Source organism: Enoplosus armatus, chromosome 21 (genome assembly GCF_043641665.1).
Source record: "Enoplosus armatus isolate fEnoArm2 chromosome 21, fEnoArm2.hap1, whole genome shotgun sequence".
Taxonomy (NCBI): Eukaryota; Metazoa; Chordata; class Actinopteri; order Centrarchiformes; family Enoplosidae; genus Enoplosus; species Enoplosus armatus.
In genome coordinates this window covers 10,732,551-10,750,437 of record NC_092200.1, presented here as the reverse complement: position 1 = coordinate 10,750,437, position 17,887 = coordinate 10,732,551, and the positions used below count along the sequence as shown (strand labels likewise).

General features: G+C 41.5%; 2 protein-coding genes across 3 annotated transcripts in view; one reads left to right on the top strand and one right to left on the bottom strand.

Moving 5' to 3' along the window:
* Positions 1 to 2,959: 2,959 nt before the first annotated feature.
* Positions 2,960 to 5,897, bottom strand: gdap1 (ganglioside induced differentiation associated protein 1). Its single transcript, XM_070928358.1, has 6 exons — positions 5,739 to 5,897; positions 4,941 to 5,130; positions 4,213 to 4,386; positions 3,995 to 4,089; positions 3,530 to 3,644; positions 2,960 to 3,312 (listed from the first exon to the last, which is right to left on the bottom strand). The coding sequence occupies exons 1-6, from the start codon at positions 5,895 to 5,897 to the stop codon at positions 2,960 to 2,962; spliced, it is 1,086 nt and encodes a 361-aa protein (XP_070784459.1).
* A 1,217-nt stretch (positions 5,898 to 7,114) lies between these two features.
* LOC139304225 (junctophilin-1-like) overlaps positions 7,115 to 17,887 on the top strand; it is a 29,043-nt gene continuing 18,270 nt past the window's right edge. For both annotated transcript variants that reach the window (XM_070928113.1, XM_070928112.1), the window contains exons 1-3: positions 7,115 to 7,160; positions 7,280 to 7,779; positions 10,530 to 11,298. In XM_070928113.1, coding sequence (XP_070784214.1) covers positions 7,401 to 7,779; positions 10,530 to 11,298 — 1,148 coding nt within the window. In that variant the 5' untranslated portion in view covers positions 7,115 to 7,160; positions 7,280 to 7,400. The remainder of the gene's footprint in view (positions 7,161 to 7,279; positions 7,780 to 10,529; positions 11,299 to 17,887) is intronic.

Here is a 17,887-nt window from a genome sequence, read left to right as displayed (position 1 = left end):
AGATTTGCTGTGGTTGCCTTCATCTTTTTTTGTTGTGGGAGATCTGGCTAGCCACATTTCTCATATTCAGTCATATTCAAACTCAAGGTATTATCATCACCTACAGTGAAGGCAAACGTATTCAGTTCAAAATCATTTTAGTAATCTGTCCCCAAAAATACTTGACAGAGGTGTTTTTCAGGTCCCAGACTGTTCTTAATTCAGCACATTGCAATTTGGGGATGTCACAATTCTAACATTCATAAACCTTGTTTTGGCAGGTAAATGAATATGATTCATTATAGTTCATCAGGAAACCAACATATTTCTCCAAGTTGTCTGTGATCCCCTTATTAGTAAAAGCCAAAGAAACAAGCATTTATCATAAATATATATTATAACATGTCTTTTAAATGTCTTTGCTAATTTATCAACCTGTCAGCAGCTCCCATTAACAGTTGACCCACTGTTTAGAGCAATTCAAATATTTTGTTGTATTAGTCTGGCCAAAGGGACTGTTAATAAGCTGACAGCTTCATCCAATATTACATGACACTTACTCTGCAACAAAGAAAAAAAATCACCATTGTTTTACAGTCTGAGTGAAGAGAACTTTGTCCAATTTTTGTGAACCACCTGTTGGATTTTAAACAACAGAATAGCGAGACGTCAGGACCAATCATTTAAATCAATATGAGACCACGACCAGGTCCAACAAGAGGTTTATTTTGTCAGCAGGCTGAAGCACTTTTGGCTGTAACTGCAGATCTAATATATAGCAGTCCACACAAAAATTCATTTACACTGCATAAATGGCATGCATATCACCCTGCATGTTGTAAAGAGTAGTAGTTTTCTTTCAAACACACAGATGCTTAGGGAGTACACCTCCCCTCCCTGTGAATTATGGGATGAATGGTATTCTCCCTATAATTCAGAGGTGAGCGTTGTTTGAGGAAATACTGCCCCCTAGTGGGAACAAACATACATGTTTACGTCTTTATTTTCATCAGACAGAAAAACACATTTTCAAGCTTTTATTTAATGGCAGACGCAGAATTAGTTTTAACTTCCTATTTTAAATGTATAATGTCTATAGTCAACTATTAATCTCAAAAATGTGGGACACATTATGTCAACCTAAAATGTCTTTTAGGGGTTTGGTTCATATTGGCCATATATTAGTGTATTGTGTCACTCAAGGTTGTCTTTTGATAGTGTTTCTGTAGTGAAATTACAACAGTCTTCAGTCTTCTGTGGAAACGTCAAATATATATAATGGCATGCATTAGCCTAATCTAGTTTTTAATGTGGCACTAAAATACTTGAAATGTAGTTGACTAACTTTGTCTCTGGATAGATTTTAAACATTTGCACTTTATTTATGACTTTGACCCTCATCCCTTAACATTACACCTGTGTGATACAACCTTGTAGCAAAAATGATGTCACTTTGGTTGCCATTTGCAGGGGTATGATTTTCCAGAGCTAACACACTAGTATGAGCTTATGGCCCTTTGACAGCTTGGCTCACATGTGGCTTTAACACGTGTGAGGCATTTCTTTGACAGCCACACTACCCAGCCCTCTGGACGCTGAAAACAAAGGCCAGACTTTGTTGAAAGGTCTAGCATGTGTCTGTTTTATGTGAGGCTGAGCTCACGTGAGGAGGAGTTTAAATTAAAGCTGAGCATATGTTAAATGTCAGTGTTGGCCTGGAGGTTCTGACTGGGCAAACAAATTACTGTAGATGTTGACTTACATCCAGACCCTGGGAAATGTGATTAGCAGCCTTTAAATGTTTCCCTATGAAATCCTAAACCTTTATGATATATGATCTTTTAAATGATGTTGAGTTGTGAATTTTTAATGCCATTCTCAATTCTATTTGATGGACAGGAAACACTGCAGATTGTTTGCGAGCAGTTTAATTTCAGACAGATGTTGGATATGATGGTCTGAAGAAGACGTAAATGAGATTGGAAAAGCATTCATTCAACTGCGTAGAGAATATTTCAAATAATTATCCGTCAGTCATACAGTAAAACATGAGCGCACGCGCGATAACAGGGAGTTTTGACGTACAGAATGTGAATTGCTGGGTGGATCGGTTTGTTAAACGCTGGCAGACTTGGTAGCAGAAATCAGGCTGCGGGCTTTTAGTATACTTTAAAATGTCTAACATGCAAATACTGAAATAATAAATGGCCAAGCACATACTGGGGACAACATATTAGGCTCTTAATTGTGATTTAAGTACACGTAAAGATGTCTGACCATACTGATGTTTTTGCATATTTTGGCCCATTTACTATAACTCAAGTATGCCTTATATTAGTACTGACAACTTTTTACATGTATGAATTTGTTGTTATCTTCCTCCAGGCAGCCATTGCTTTCCATTACTTTCAGTACAGTTGTACTTGTGTTAAAGTTATGCTACAATTGAATAGCACACAGTCATTTTTGGACATGTATTTTTAATTTTGTCAGAGAGGAATGGTACATTCATGTGCTATCATATGGATCATAAAAACAAATTGCCAAGCTAAAAGAAAAAAGTCAGCCAAGTTTCATTTTTTCCATCTAATTTATTCACACCTGCTACCATAATATAGCTTGTGAATACAATGCTGTTTGGAAGCTAATGCAAGATATGGTGCATGTGATTTATACCAAATGGCAAAAACATGTAAAAGTACCAGTATGGTTCTTGGTCCATCCTTTGGCATGTAATGCAGCAGTCACGTATTGACGATGATTAAAAGTGCATTTTGTGCAATCGGCAACACAGAAAACAGGTCAATTAAGGTTTGTTTCAATTACATATTACTGATGCCCACTGAATGATAAAATTTCTCTATATACTTTAATACAATTTAAATTATGATGCAGGCGACATTTCTCATATTTTTCTGTGTTTATCTACCTCCTAATCCCCAATTCAGTCCCAAAGCAACTCAAAAGCTGGTTGGTTCCCTCAGCTGAAGACCGTCAGCCTCTTCTTCATGTAAAGAAAAGCAAGGTATGTAGCTCCTCCTAGAACACCTATCAACAGAGTGGTGCCGAGAATAACCGGCGCGTTCTTCCTGGCCACACGAAACGCCACAGGAAGCACCGCAGAGATCAGGATGTTGTTGACATGGCCCAGCACTCTCCTAAAGGCTGGGCGCTCCACCACGCGCTCGTAGTACGTTTCCAGGTTCACGCGGTTACCGTTGCCCCAGTAGCGGCGGGAGAGGCCGAGGAACTTGAGGCGGTGTAAGGTCACTGCCAGAGAGACGTCGGCCATGCTGAAGAACTCACCACACAGCCAGGACTGACTGCCTTCTTCTACGAGTGGAGGACCGAGAAGGAGACATGGAGAACGTAAGAACAGATGACATGGCATTCAAAATGCTCTTGCCACCAATATTTGACTGTGCCGCAAGAGTCACCACTGGCACATGTGTTCATATTATTACAGTCATAAAAATGTAATTGCGTCTTTTATTGCTTGTCTGTTAATAGTAAAGTGGTTGCTAAGTGACAAGCTACTGTGGTTGTGTACCTGGTGTTTCTTCCACCCTCCTCTGTAGCTCTGTCTCCACCTGGTCCATCACACTCTCCAATTCATCCAGAAGTTTCTTGAGGTACTTCATGTTGTCATGGTCAAACAACTTGGACTGCAGAAACATTTTCACATAATAAATGCATTAGCGTACATTTACTTCCATCACTCATTGTAGACAGAGAACCCTACATAATACCCCAAAAATACTGCACTCTGCAGCATCTACAAACAGAATAGGTTCTTTCAGCTGTTTGTTTAAGAGAATAGTTATCATAAAACTTTATTTTGATTATTTACAAACCTAGTTTATAGAGATTCCATGTGCTAGGTGTCTGTCCATCTATCTATTTAGAGCAGGTTTAGTGGTTTGGAGGGCAGCATGGCTCTTGGAGGGTACAACCCCCAGTGTTTAAATCACAAAAAAAAGTTTTCTTATTCTTCATTATTTGGCACTTTACTTACTTTTAAGCGCCTCTGTTTTGCTACATAAGCATCTTTCAGCTCTGGGTTCTCCTCTGCCAGCTTCTTCAGCTCAGTTTGTGTGTTTCCGATCTGTGCTGTCACACAAAAACACAGCATCATGTTAGAGACAATGACATTTTTACAAAACTTTATTGTGGACATTTAATATAGAAATGTCAACATGATAATATCAGATTGCGGATGTCTGTGTGTCTTACTTCGTATACATGTGGCAGCATATGCAGGTATATGGGAGTCCACCGTGACCTCAGGGTGGAGGATGCAGCCATGGGTGTAGGCATCCATCTGTAGTGAGTCCAGCAGCTCCCTGTAGTGCTGCACTCTGTGATAGTATGTACTGCCCTCTTCAGGGATCAGCTTGGGAGTACCCTCTGGAGACAAACAAGTCATGAAAAGGATGGATGGTGTCAGGTGTCACTTTGTTTCTTTACAACTTTTCTCTCTCCAACTTCTTCTAAAAAACAGAAGGAACAAAATCAACGTGAATTAAAGACAATAGCGAATCTTGTTTTATACACTGTAAGCTTGCCTAAAGGAGAATACACAAGGGTTAGGAAAAGTTATGTTTCTTAATGTTTAATTTAACAGTGGGAATTTAAACACACATTTTTCATTTGCTTAAATAGTTTCATGCTTACCATATTTTCTCTCCTTTTAAGGCGACCGGATGAGACCCTTAGAACAAAGCTATCATGGATCAGTGCAAACCAAGAGAAAATGAAAAAAAAAATGAATGAATGATTGAAAAATCAACAAATACAAAACGTGCAACAAATTAAAACTAAAAATCAAACAAAAAATGCTGAAAGAGGAAAACAACGTACGAAAACAAGTAGGAAATGGAGTTCACCTTGTGCCTATCCAGCCCTGCCCCGTATTAACAGTTAGTGAGAGTTTGGGGCTGCCAAACAGTTTTTAGTCTCACCATTGAAATTCTGCTCCAGGTAGTCCATGATCTGTGTCGGGTCACAGATGACGTTGTCATTGTGGACTAGGACCGGCACCTCACCCGTGGGATTCAGATGCATGAACCAGGGCTCGTTGTGTTCACTGAGCGGGAGGCTCACATCGTATTCCTCACAGCGCAGACCTTTCTCTGCTATGGCCAGACGCACCTGCAAAACAAGTTCAGACATCTCAGCGCTTATACCTGTGGAACTATGAATAACTGAATCTCTTTTTGTCTCTTTGTCTGTTTCTGCATTTCTGTGCCTTTTGCTCTCTTGAAGCAACAAACGCAGCTATCACAGTGACAACTCAATGGACAAGAATATCAAAAATATATATCAAATAAAGTACATAAATGTAAGGATTTACGAGATTTTTAGCACTTAGAGTACAAAATGGTTTTAATGTACTGCTTGTAATCACCTTCAATATAACTGATATATTTCTTGTAGACAGACTTAGGAGGGATAATACAGATGAATCATAGTAAAAAGACACCTTTAACTTCTAGTTGTGACCAGATGTAAGACCAGAGCAGAGAGTATTATATTATTATTTTTACAATAAAGTACGAATTGTATGGTTAGTGGGCTTTTTTGAGGAGAAGCAGATTTGACCAACAGAAGTGTCCACAGGTAACTAGGATGTCTACATATCTCCTGACAAACATTATAACACCAGAAGGATTCTACTAGATGACTTAGACTACAGCTATTCAGCCCTCTGATGAGGAGCTGTCCGTTGAATCGTGGTGCTGAAACGTAAAGACACTCACCTTCTGAGAGTTGAAGGACTGCGTCCAGTGATACAGCGTTAATTTAGATTCGCTTTGTTTGGCAACTGTATCACATTCCTGATGCACATCTTGTTCTGAGCCCGTCTCTATAAGAGCCGCCTTCTCATCTTGGGATTCAGAGCCGTTTTCGGACGCCATTTTATCTGTTAGTATTTTAGGGGACAAGTGAGGGCAGCGTACCATATCACAGTCAACAAAATACACCCCCTGCTGGCTCGGAGTGGAACATCAACCCGCTTCTTCATTTTGAAAGAATTTTGTACAAAGTGTTTAAAAGAATATATACATTTATTTTGCGATAACCTATAGATATATACGGTGAGTTTAAACAATGGTTGAAATACAGTATATTTTACCCTTAGACCATTCAAATTTAAATTTGCTTTATTAACTAACCATTGCCAACATAACCATTATGAGCTAGCAGTACAATATCTAAAATGTAAGTATGTATAAAAATTCACAGTGTAAAACTACACATGACTACACTTCACACATTACAACTCAACACTTAAGCCTGCTACTGTTTATCACACGATTCCAGATATGCAATAACTACATGTGGACAGCAGAGGTCGCTGCTATCTATTCCTTCAACGTGTAAGCACCTGCTGGTCTATACAGGCTGTTTTTTGTGCAAAAAAAATGGTAATATTAAAGAGTGTCACGTAAGGTGAACAAAAAAAAGTTTTAGAGAGGGAATGACATTTTGAAGTCACGAAGTTCTTTGCAATCATTACTTAAAACATTTTTACACCCACTCACTGCAAAGGAAAACTTTATAAAAGACATTATGAAAAAAAATAATAATTTAAGAAATATTAGCCCAAATTATACAATCAAACAATAATGTAGCAACTGAATACAACAGAAATGTGATACTATCTCATAGGAATATTAGTGATATTAGGCCTACATGCTGTACAAAAATGATCTCATCTCTAAAACGTAATAGAGCTTTATGCAGTTAGTATATATTATCACCTCACAAAATAGGAGGAGTATTATTGTGTAAATATGGGCGATAAGATACAATATAATATAAAATATTATCAGTCATCATAAACAATGGCCTTTATAGTTTACAAATACAATCATTCTGAGGATATTATGGGAAACTGTAATGTGGGGATTCACACCTGTAAAGAGAGGCGCGTCTTTCAGATGTATAGCGGGGTTTGGCAAAGAGGTGCCTTGTTTTCGGGGGGGGGGTTGATTGATCCGGGCTCTTCACTGAAGGGGGGGGGGGGGGGGAGTGGGAGGTCCCTGTGGCGTGACGTTGCGATTGGCCCAGTGTCTTTCCTTAGCAGGGACTCGACGCCTCTCTCTCTCCCTCTGTGATCAGTGGGTGAGAGGGGGGAGAAGAGCAGCACACAACGGAGAACCCGGCGTGCGCCTCCGGTAAATGACGCCCACCATTCATACCTTTGCACTTACCATTACGCATGCCTTCTGTATTGCATGTCAGCGTCTGGAAGTACTATCCTCTGTCCTCACCCTCCTATTTTTTGTTCCTCTAGTCATCATCTTGTCGGCTCATCCTTTCATCTCTCCACCGGTCCTGGATCCCCCAACCTCGGTCCTGGAGACGCCTGAGTCTGCAGCAGCGCACGATCTGCTTTATTTCCAGCCTATATCTGAATGACGGGCGGAAGGTTTGACTTCGACGACGGCGGCACTTACTGCGGGGGGTGGGAGGATGGCAAAGCCCACGGACACGGCATCTGCACCGGACCCAAGGGCCAGGGCGAGTACGCCGGGTCCTGGTCGCACGGCTTTGAGATAGTAGGGGTGTACACCTGGCCCAGCGGGAATACCTACAAGGGCTACTGGTCCCAGGGGAAGCGGCATGGGCTCGGCGTGGAGAATAAAGGAAAGTGGATGTACCGCGGAGAGTGGAGTCACGGTTTTAAGGGTCGGTACGGTGTCCGGCAAAGCCACAACACACCTGCTAGATACGACGGCACCTGGAGCAACGGGCTGCAGGATGGATATGGGATCGAAACCTACGGCGATGGCGGTAAGAAGCCCTGTCTTATAAATACGGCCCAATGTTTGGTTAACGTGTGTGTCGCTTTAACGGCTGAGGCTGATGATGTGTTATGTAGCCTGTGTGTGTGTGTGTGTGTGTGAGGATGCTCAAACTGAGGGAGGCTAATGGAAATACATCAGTGCATGAATCTCCATCTCATCTGATCTGAGCTGAAGCTGAGATTGCGCACTGCGCACCGTGGTCAAGCGCCAATGTACCCACCCAAAACACGATGACTTATTACCCTGGTGATGTTAACTTGTTGGATACAGTTTAAGCTAACTGTTCCTCTCTTATTCCTTCTCATTTGGCAACTACCGGTTGCTCCTCCTATGACAGTGGGAGGAGAGTGACTCCTGTTGCCAGCTCAGTGGCAACATGCCCCGACTAGAAGGAGTTTGGAAATCACAGCAAATCAGTCAGTTTGAAGCCAATTATAGCCAGACTATCACCAGCTTCTCTGTCATTTTCACATTTGAACCCTCGCGGCAATAACACACCTCTCCAAGAGTGTATCTTTTGCAATTTCCATTGAGAATTAACTTGTGTAATCCCATTTCTTGTGAAAGTTAAGCCATTCTGCAAGTGTGCTGAAAATACACAAATACATCTATCATCTGTGCATTCAGCCATGTTAAGTCATGCACAGGATACACTCTTGGACTTGCTGAAAGTGAGAGGTCAGTGCAAGCCTCTCTCAGAGCTTTGATCTCACTAATCAGTGGTGTATTCACAGATTGTCTGGAGACCTGTGTGATCAGGGAGGGAGCCTCCTGATAGGCCCACCAACACAAGTGCTTGCAAGCAACGCAGAATGCCTATCACAGGCAGGCTTTTGTGGTTATAAAACATCCAAGTCGTTGGGTGATTTGTGAGCATCATCTCCACTTACGGAGGCCTTATGGTGCAATATAAATGCCTCACATATGACGGTTACCGAGGGCTGGGCTTTGGAAATCAGCTGATCCTAGAGGATCTACAGAACATCTGGCTGTCTGACCCTGCAACATCCTGATAACTTGATCTGCAGGGTCACCGATTTGAACTGCAGCGCGGAGCCAGCCTGTTAATCTCACACTGTTTATCCATCTAAACTCCTGCCAGGGCTGGTATATCATTTTCTGTTAGAATCGGACCATTATTGCATATTTCATTGTGTTGGTCAATGAGATTCAAGCGCTGGATCAACAAGCCTTTCTTATTATTCGGATCAGGATTGTAACATGATGCTCTGAAGAAGCTACAGTAGGCCAGCACATGATCATTGGGCTCAGCAGCACCAAATGGGATTAATGAAGTATGCCTCTCATTATGTGACTCATAGCAATTCCCTGCCGTCAGAGACAAACGGATGGTGGTGAATGTGCCTACTGTCAGTGGGGGAGTTAGTGGCTGCCTGAAAATAGGCTCCTAGCTGAGTGATTCACATTCATCCCAAGTGATCCTCAGTATCAGTACCTTAATCAAATCTCTGTGATTGAGTTAGTTATGCTCACAGTCCCAGATCTGAGGGGAAGGAGAGAAAACATTTCATTGGCTGACATACTCTGCACCCCTACAGCAAGGCTCCTCTGAGTTCCCACATGCAATGCTGTTTCAAGGGCTTAGTGCTGATATACAGAAAATAACTGGCCAGCGAAATGCAAGGTGTACAACAGAGGAAAAAGAAAAAGCTTGTGAATGTCACCACAAGCACCAAAATAAGTACGAACTCACTGTAACTATGAAGGAAAAAAAACAGGTTAAGCTTTTTAGACAAACGTGTTCAAATAATCAGCTGTTACCTTTGGTGTTGGTGCAAACACTCCCCTAAAGGATTCAACCACGAGGAGAACTTTAAATTGTTTTTGTTTTGTTTTTTGTCTTTCTCAGATAGTTTGTGAAAATCCAACACTGTATATTTCTAGGCTTATACACTATACAGACAAACTGACTGTACACACAAGCAAACACACACACAAGCAGCACTTTTAATACACATTTGCTTCTTAAAATCATTGTGAGACCGCTTCTGATTGTGCTTTATGATGCCAGCCAATGTCAACTGTCCCTTCTCGGAGCTGATGGGTAATAGAGATAATGTTTATTAGGAAGTGAGGCCCAATTTAATTTGTCCAAATAATGCTATTAAACATAAAATAGAATATACTGTATCTTCTAATATGTATTGGCAGAGAGCTTTCTGAAAAAAAGAAACAGTTGAACTACTAAGTTACAGTTTTAAACTCTTGTCACATTACATTCGCTCATACACTTCCCTCATTACCTGGTAGATACAGCATTTCAAATTAGGGACTGTGAAAGGGAGTAATACATTTTTGACATGTTGAAACACTTATAAATAAATAAATGATGTTAGAAGTGTCATGCATGTTGGGATGACTCTGTCAATACTGTGTAGCATTATTGTGGTTCCCAACCTTGGGGTCAGAACCCCCTTAAGGGGACACAAGATGAGCCTGAGGGGTCTCAAGATGGTTTATGTACAGGATAGGAAAGAAAACAATTGTCTAATCTTTGCTTGTTTCTTGTGAAGAACTGGATACTTTAACCTCTTTAGGCCTCTAAAAAGTATTCAAAAAAACAATTAGTTTCACTCTTTTACTCACAACTCATTGACATATGCAACATGTGACGAGAGGTCACGAGCAGGCACTGCTTCATTTAAAGGGGCCATAAACAGGGATAGGATCAGATGTATATAGTAGTTGTGACTATTCTGTCTCCCTGTTCCTCAGGTACCTATCAAGGCCAGTGGATGGGTGGGATGCGGCATGGCTACGGCGTGCGCCAGAGCGTTCCCTATGGCATGGCCACCGTTATCCGCTCTCCTCTCCGCACGTCTCTGGCCTCCCTGCGCTCCGAGCAGAGCAACGGCACAGTGCTCCAGGACCTCTCCTCCCCTGCAGACACGCCGACAGGCAGCCGCGGCGGCTTCGTCCTTAACTTCCACTCAGACAGCGAGGTCGTCACCGGCAAGAAGAAGGGCCTGTTCCGCCGGGGGTCACTCTTTGGCAGCCTCCGACAGTTGCGCAAGTCTGACTCTCGGACCTCTATCTCCAGCAAGCGCAGCTCTGCACGCAGCGATGCCGCCATGAGCCGCATCAGCTCCAGTGACGCCAACTCTACCATATCCATCGGTGATGGCGAGCTGCCAGATGAGGACTTTCCTCTAGAGGACCATGTGGACGCCACCACAACTGAGACCTACATGGGCGAGTGGAAGAACGACAAGCGCAATGGATTTGGTGTTTCAGAGAGATCCAACGGGATGAAGTATGAAGGGGAATGGCTTAACAACAAGCGCCATGGTTACGGGTGCACGGTTTTCCCAGATGGCACCAAAGAAGAAGGGAAGTACAAAAATAACGTGCTGGTGCGTGGAATAAGGAAGCAGTTGATTCCTCTTAAGAACCCAAAAACCAAAGAGAAGGTGGATCGGGCTGTGGAGGGGGCGCAGAGGGCTGCAGCCATTGCCAGGAGTAAAGTGGAAATAGCAGCTTCCAGGTACTGTGTTTGTGTGTGGATGAGTTCATTCATGCTTCTGTATGTGCATGTGGGTGTATTCTGCAACTAAGACAGGGCGAACATCCCCTGGAGTTTATTTTCACCATTGAAGAGTCACAGCAGTGGCCTGTTTGACAAATGTCTCCCGGACTGATTGAAGGCTCAGTCTTGTGTAAGTGGAGTCCCATGACAACAGCTCCGACCTTTATACATCATCAACAGTCAAGGCTTTTGTGTAGCCAGTGTGATCATCCCTGGAAAAGGTTCTGTTTCTATTCTCTACCCATATCTTTCATTCCCAGGGAGAGGGGTTAAGCATCTTGTGTGTGTGTGTGTGTGTGTGTGTGTGTGTGTGTTGGTCTGTGAATGCGTGTGAGAGAGATTTGTGTGCCTGTGAGTTCATGTGTGTGAGCAGTATAGCCATACCTGCCCCCGCGCCAAGTGCGTCTCGTGTGCCCAATAACGATACCTGCTCCTCCTGCCAAGTGTTGCTCTGATGTGGCATCTGCTCTTTAACAGGTGGATGAGACGTGACCTTTTCAGTTAAAGCCACCCTCCTACTGGGACACAGTTCAGTGTGTGCAGCATCACTTTGACATCCTCTGGTTTCATTGCATCAGGGAATTATTAGACTGAAGACTGAGGATGTGTACAAGCTGTGAAAAGGTCTCTATGCAATCACGGGTGTTTAGATTTTTTCTCTCTCTCTCTCTCTCTCTCTCTCTCTCTCTCTCTCTCTCTCTCTCTCTCTCTCTCATGAGGTGCACATGAATTTGCATGCATGGAAACACTTTAACAAGCATAATATGCGTAAGCAAAGTCATGTCTATTGTGTTTCTGTTACACACAAATACTCACACAAACAATGGTACTTCTGAAACAATTAGCCAGTCAATCAAATAATTAAAGAAACATAATGAACTATAATTTTACTTAATCAATGAGTCATTTCAGTCAGTCTTTTATCCTGCTGGGCACAGCTTCACAAATTTGCAGATATTTGTTTGTTTCTGTATGTTTTATGTTTTAGACTAAGAGTTTACAGCTACACTCGTGGTTCTGTGAGGCTGTGCTGTGAGCACAGCAGTGCTTTGAGGTAAATGCTAACATTGGCATGCTTACATGTTCAAAACGACAACGCTAACATGTTGTTTAGCAAGTAAAATATTTACCATGTTCACCATTTTAGTTTTAGCATGCTAACATTTGCTAATTAGCACTAAGCACATTTAGCAGGCATTTGGTCATAAACCAAAGTATTAGAAAAATAAAAGTTTGACCTGATGATGCTGCTAGACGAAATGTTAAGGGGTTATCACAATTCATCCTGTTGGGAACATGAATGTCTGTACCAAATTTCATGACAATCCAACCAATTGTTGTTGAGACATTTCACTCAAAACCAAAAATGTTTTTTCCTCAGAAGAAATGTCAGGGAAGCATCAAAGCTATTATGATTCATCACCTGGAAACTATGACTGTTTCGACTGTTTGAACTAGATTTTATGACAAGTAGACAGGTAGATGTTGAGATGTTTCTCAGGATAAGGGAAAAATTTGACCTGCTAGTGGTGCAACAATAAGAGTCAGAGGACCACCAAAATATTCATCCTCTGGGCACCATGAATATTAGTTTCAGGATCAGGGTCAGACGGGTTCATCTTCTGGGGACCATGAATGTCTGTAGGCCTACCAAATTTCATGGCAATTCATCCAACAGTTGTTGAGATGTTTCAGTCTGGACAAACTGGTGGACCAACCAACAAACTGACATTGCCATATTTAGAGTCACTAGCGTGGCTAAAAGAATAATATTTATATTTATTTGTGGCTGCTGTTCAGACCAGCTAAACAATAATAACATTCTTTAAAATTTTCTAGACTAAGTGATTAATCTATTCATCTATGTTTCTAATAATCTATTAATCTATGTTTCTAATAATCTACTAATCTATCGATACCAATCTATTGTAACTGATTAAATAAAATACACACACTCAACATTGTAAAACATGGGAGACAATGAATAAGAGTATTTTGACTCCGAGCTGAACCCAGCCATTTACAACAACATAGTAATAGCAGACTTTATGAATAGCAGGCTTTATTATTATATCCAGACTTTCTTTTAGAATATAATAATTCCTCTCCGGCGAGCGGGGAGATAAAATGCTTTATTCTGCCGAGTTCAAGGAAATAAGATAAAGATTACATAAGGTGGATTTAACATGCTTAATATTAAAAGTCCTGCATACTGTTTGTCCCACAGATAAGACCCATGATATTATGAGTCTGTCTGTGTCAGTGAGCTTGAGATAAACCTGCTGGGAAAAGAGAAAAATGGATAATGTGTTGAGAGGAAAAGAGCCATCAGATCCCCTCTTTGGTCGAGCATTAGAGCAACAATCTACAGCAGAAGGAAACACATGACCTGATGCAAAGCGCTAAGGCAACAACAGTAAAAGCATTCAGGCTGATACAAAGTGTTTATGGCAGCAAACAAGGTCCCCTGTGCTGTAGTAAGTGATCAAATTACTGCCTGGTACGTGCCGCTCCATCATGCACCGCTGGAGATCTCAAAGCAAGCTCTTCTGTTCTCCTGACTGAAATCAAGATTTTTCTTTTTAAGGCTGTATCGCGCTGCAAACAGCTAGAATGGCAGACTGTGGCGGTTGTGTGTAAGCAGATTATGTAAGTCTCATTATACAGTGCATGGCAAAAGATGCACTCGCATCGATCCATAACCCTAACCCTACCCGGCAGATCCACGGGAGTGAGGGGAGGGAGACAGAGCCGGTAGAAGAGACTGAGAGGGGGGAAATGTATTGAAGTGAGGCAGCCAGGGAATAAATGCTGATTGGATAAGATGGAGGAGGGGAGGGGGTGCAGCAACTTTGCTGAGCAAGAGGTTTCTGAGGAGTCTGGAGCGGACAGAAATGAAAAGAAAGCAGAATTTAAAAAAAGGGCACAGAGGGGACACACCCACCCCTCCCCTGTGAATTACTGTACAGAAGAGTTATCCCATCAGCCTCTGGGGTAGAGCGGATGACCTCATGCTCGTAATCAGCCAATCGATAGAGAGCTGCTGGGATGAGGTGGAGTGGAGTGCTGTGTCTGTGACCCCCATGCCACTCTTATCTATGTGAAATGGACTTCTACATACTCTTGTGTCCGTGTGTGTGTGTGGGGGTGTGTGTTGTGTCTGAGGCCTGTGAACTGAGATAAGTGTTTCATGTGCCATTGAAACATTTCATGATGCTTCACCCATAAAGCCTTTTTGTTACAGATCAGCAGTTTAAGTATCCCGGTGGCTCAGTGTTGTGTCAGTATATACACTGTGTAATCTACTGTAATGGCCTTTGTTACACCTAAACCTTCCTGTCATTCACTGTGCTATCTCATACAAGCAGAGGTCTTAAAATGAAGTGTGTGTAAAGTGTTAAAATGACCTTTAAAAAGCTGCAAAGTTGCATATTTAAATTTCTACATACTTGACCTTCTTTTCAGTGTCCACTGTGTTGATTTTCTATATTATATTAACTAGCATACAAAAGCCACTACAATGCTAAGAATGATGTGTGTTTCCTTGTGATAGCACTGTTTGCTCTGCAGGCGCTCGTCAAAGGTTAACCAACATCTAATATGCAGGTCCTCCAGATATGGGAAAGATATTTATATGATGCTTATTTTTTCTTCACAGCAATCAGCAAACAGTTTGGACTAATGATATTCAGGAATGTTTACCATCATCACATTATTACCACTGCCAGTAAGGTTGTTCTTGGTTTTGTTTGTCTATCTGTCACACATATGAATACATTTCCTTTCAATTTTCAGACAGGACATTGGCTAAGAAATTTGATATATTTTGGTGGTGATCCGATCTGGAATTTCTGCCGTTAGATAATCCAAAGTATACCTGATTGTAGGTTGATAGTTGTGCAGGAGATGGCCATAGGTTGAAGAAGCTCACTGTCTTATACTCGAATACGAAAAATGTGTTCAGAACTGGGGTTTTTTTTCACTTCACAAGATGATTAAAAAACCCTTGTACCAACTTCAACTGCTTTGTTTTGGGATTTTGAGTATAATTTGATTGCAATCAAGAACAAAATATGAGATAATGAACATTTGCACCATTATAACTGTTGACTATATATGTTGAAAACTAACTGTGACAGGGATTATAATATGATTCCAAATCCTTAAAATATCACATATTTAATTGAATATAAATTGTGTGTGATAGGAAAGACATGTTTGGATGTAAGATATATATACATATATATATATATATATATATATATATATATATAGTAGTAGAAATAGTAGTAAAACATTAGGTGTGCTTATGCACATGTATTCATGTACTCCCTCACAAACACACAGACTATCTATATGCATTCACTTAATCAGAACTCACCTCTGTCCACACAGAACCACCTCACACACATACACACGCACACACACACACACACACACACACACACACAAGACAAATGCATACAGTGAGAGTGCATGAGGTGTGTGCTACTCTGCTAGTGTGTCAGCAGTGAGTACTGACTAAATAAGGCAAGGCATCAGTTGGCTTATCAGCACCAGCCAGGAATATATACCCGTCCCACCACTGATATAGCAGCCCGCCATCTCACTCACACTATCATCTCTCCCAAATGTCTGTGTGTGTGTGTGTGTGTATGTGTGTGTGTGTGTGTGTGTGTGTGTGTGTGTGTATATGCATGTGTGTGTGTCCATATAAATGGAAAGAAAAGATTTAAAGAGAATGGGGGAACCTGTCTGTTTGGATGTGAGAGATGAGATAAGGTTGCTATCATTTGGCAAAAGAACAGAGAAAGTGTGCTCAGTGTGTGTGTGTGTGTGTGTGTGTGTGTGTGTGGTGCGTTTGTGTCCAGGGGTGTTTGTTTATCACCTGCTGTGTGATGACCTCAGCCACTCACCACCTGCTCTTTTTGGAGAGAGTTATAGATCAGGCTGTGTTTCAGCATGTGAACAAAATAATCCCGACCCGCAGTACATCATGTAAGATTCCATCCTGGCCGTCCTCGATGGCGATGACTTCTTCTGCTCCAAATAGGGGCAGAGGTGCAATTGGGTTAATTTTCTTCTGTGTCTGTGCATGCATGTGTCTTATGGAGTTTTTTTATGACGTGGCGCCACACACCTTCCAAAAGCACGTCAAGTTTGTCCTTTTATGAAGTGACAAAATGTACAGTAGCAATGAGACACGGAGCGTACAGTAACCGTAACTGTGGGAGGGACTGCCAGCCGTCTGAATCACGAGTCAGACTACAGCAAGCCGCATCATACAGTATATTTATCCCCGACATATTTATGGCAATGTGATGGTGTGACGTAACACAACATTTATTTCTGACAGAATCAAATATCTCACGCACTCATAAAATAACCGGTCACATCTGCCTGTAGCATTAATGGCAGGGGTATCAGCCATCTTGCAAATAAAAAAAAGATATATATAATGTAGCTGATGCAATGGTGCATGAGTTAGTCAAGCACTTTTCAAATGTGCAATCAAATTACAGCATGTAATGTAATCTTATTCTGTACTTCACAGCATGGTTGTTATATAAAGTCATAGTTAGCAGTTAGCAGCCTGAAATATGTCGATGGATGAAGCCATGGCAGCAGTTTAAGTAGTGATATAAGGAAAGACTGGTGTTGGTTGATCTGTCCAATCACTTTGGTCCACTATTGGATGGATTGGAACTTTGTGCAATACTTTGCGTAAAACTAATGACATTCCCATCTACCCCAGCTGTACTTTGTGTTTAGTTAGCATGGTAACACACTAAACTGATGGCGATGGTGAAAAAGGCAAACATTATACCTCGTAAACATCAGCATGTGAGCATTTAGAGTTTAAAGAGCAAAACCAACAACACAAAATTGTTTTATGAGTGTGTTAGCATGCTGATGTTAGCATTTAGCTCACAGAGCCACTAGCACACCTTTATTCTTGACATTTGATTATTATGCAGCCTTACCTATAATAATTTACAGTTCAAAACACAGAGAATTTAAAACATATAACATAAACACTTGTAACAAATCAGGGCATATACCAGACAGAGGGGAGCAGATTTGCACCAAATAAAAGCACTGACTCATTTCAGTCTAGTAAAAGTTAATTCCTCATCTACACCACTTGGAATAAATGACTAAAGCAGGGAGTCTGATGCATCTGCTACTATTGATACATATTATGATGCCACACTATATCTCAGTAAATAGGAATGATGTAGAAAGAAGTTTCAGAGTGAGGGTAAAAAGCTATATTTCTCTCCACTCCCTTCTTAATATGTTTCCTCCATGGTGGGAGACATTAGGCAGAAATCAATCATTAGCCTGCAGGTCCAGCAACAGGAGTTTACACCTTAAAGAGAAGGTTTGATGAAGAAACAAATTAAGAATCTACAGTTTACTGTGTGTGTAGATGAAGGCTGGGACCTGACGTACAGTTACTGTATGAAAAGCTTTGTTCCTGGGGGAGTGGAGGAGAATAGCCTGTGGGAAATGGCTGTGTGTGTGTGTAAATGTTAGTGGAGCG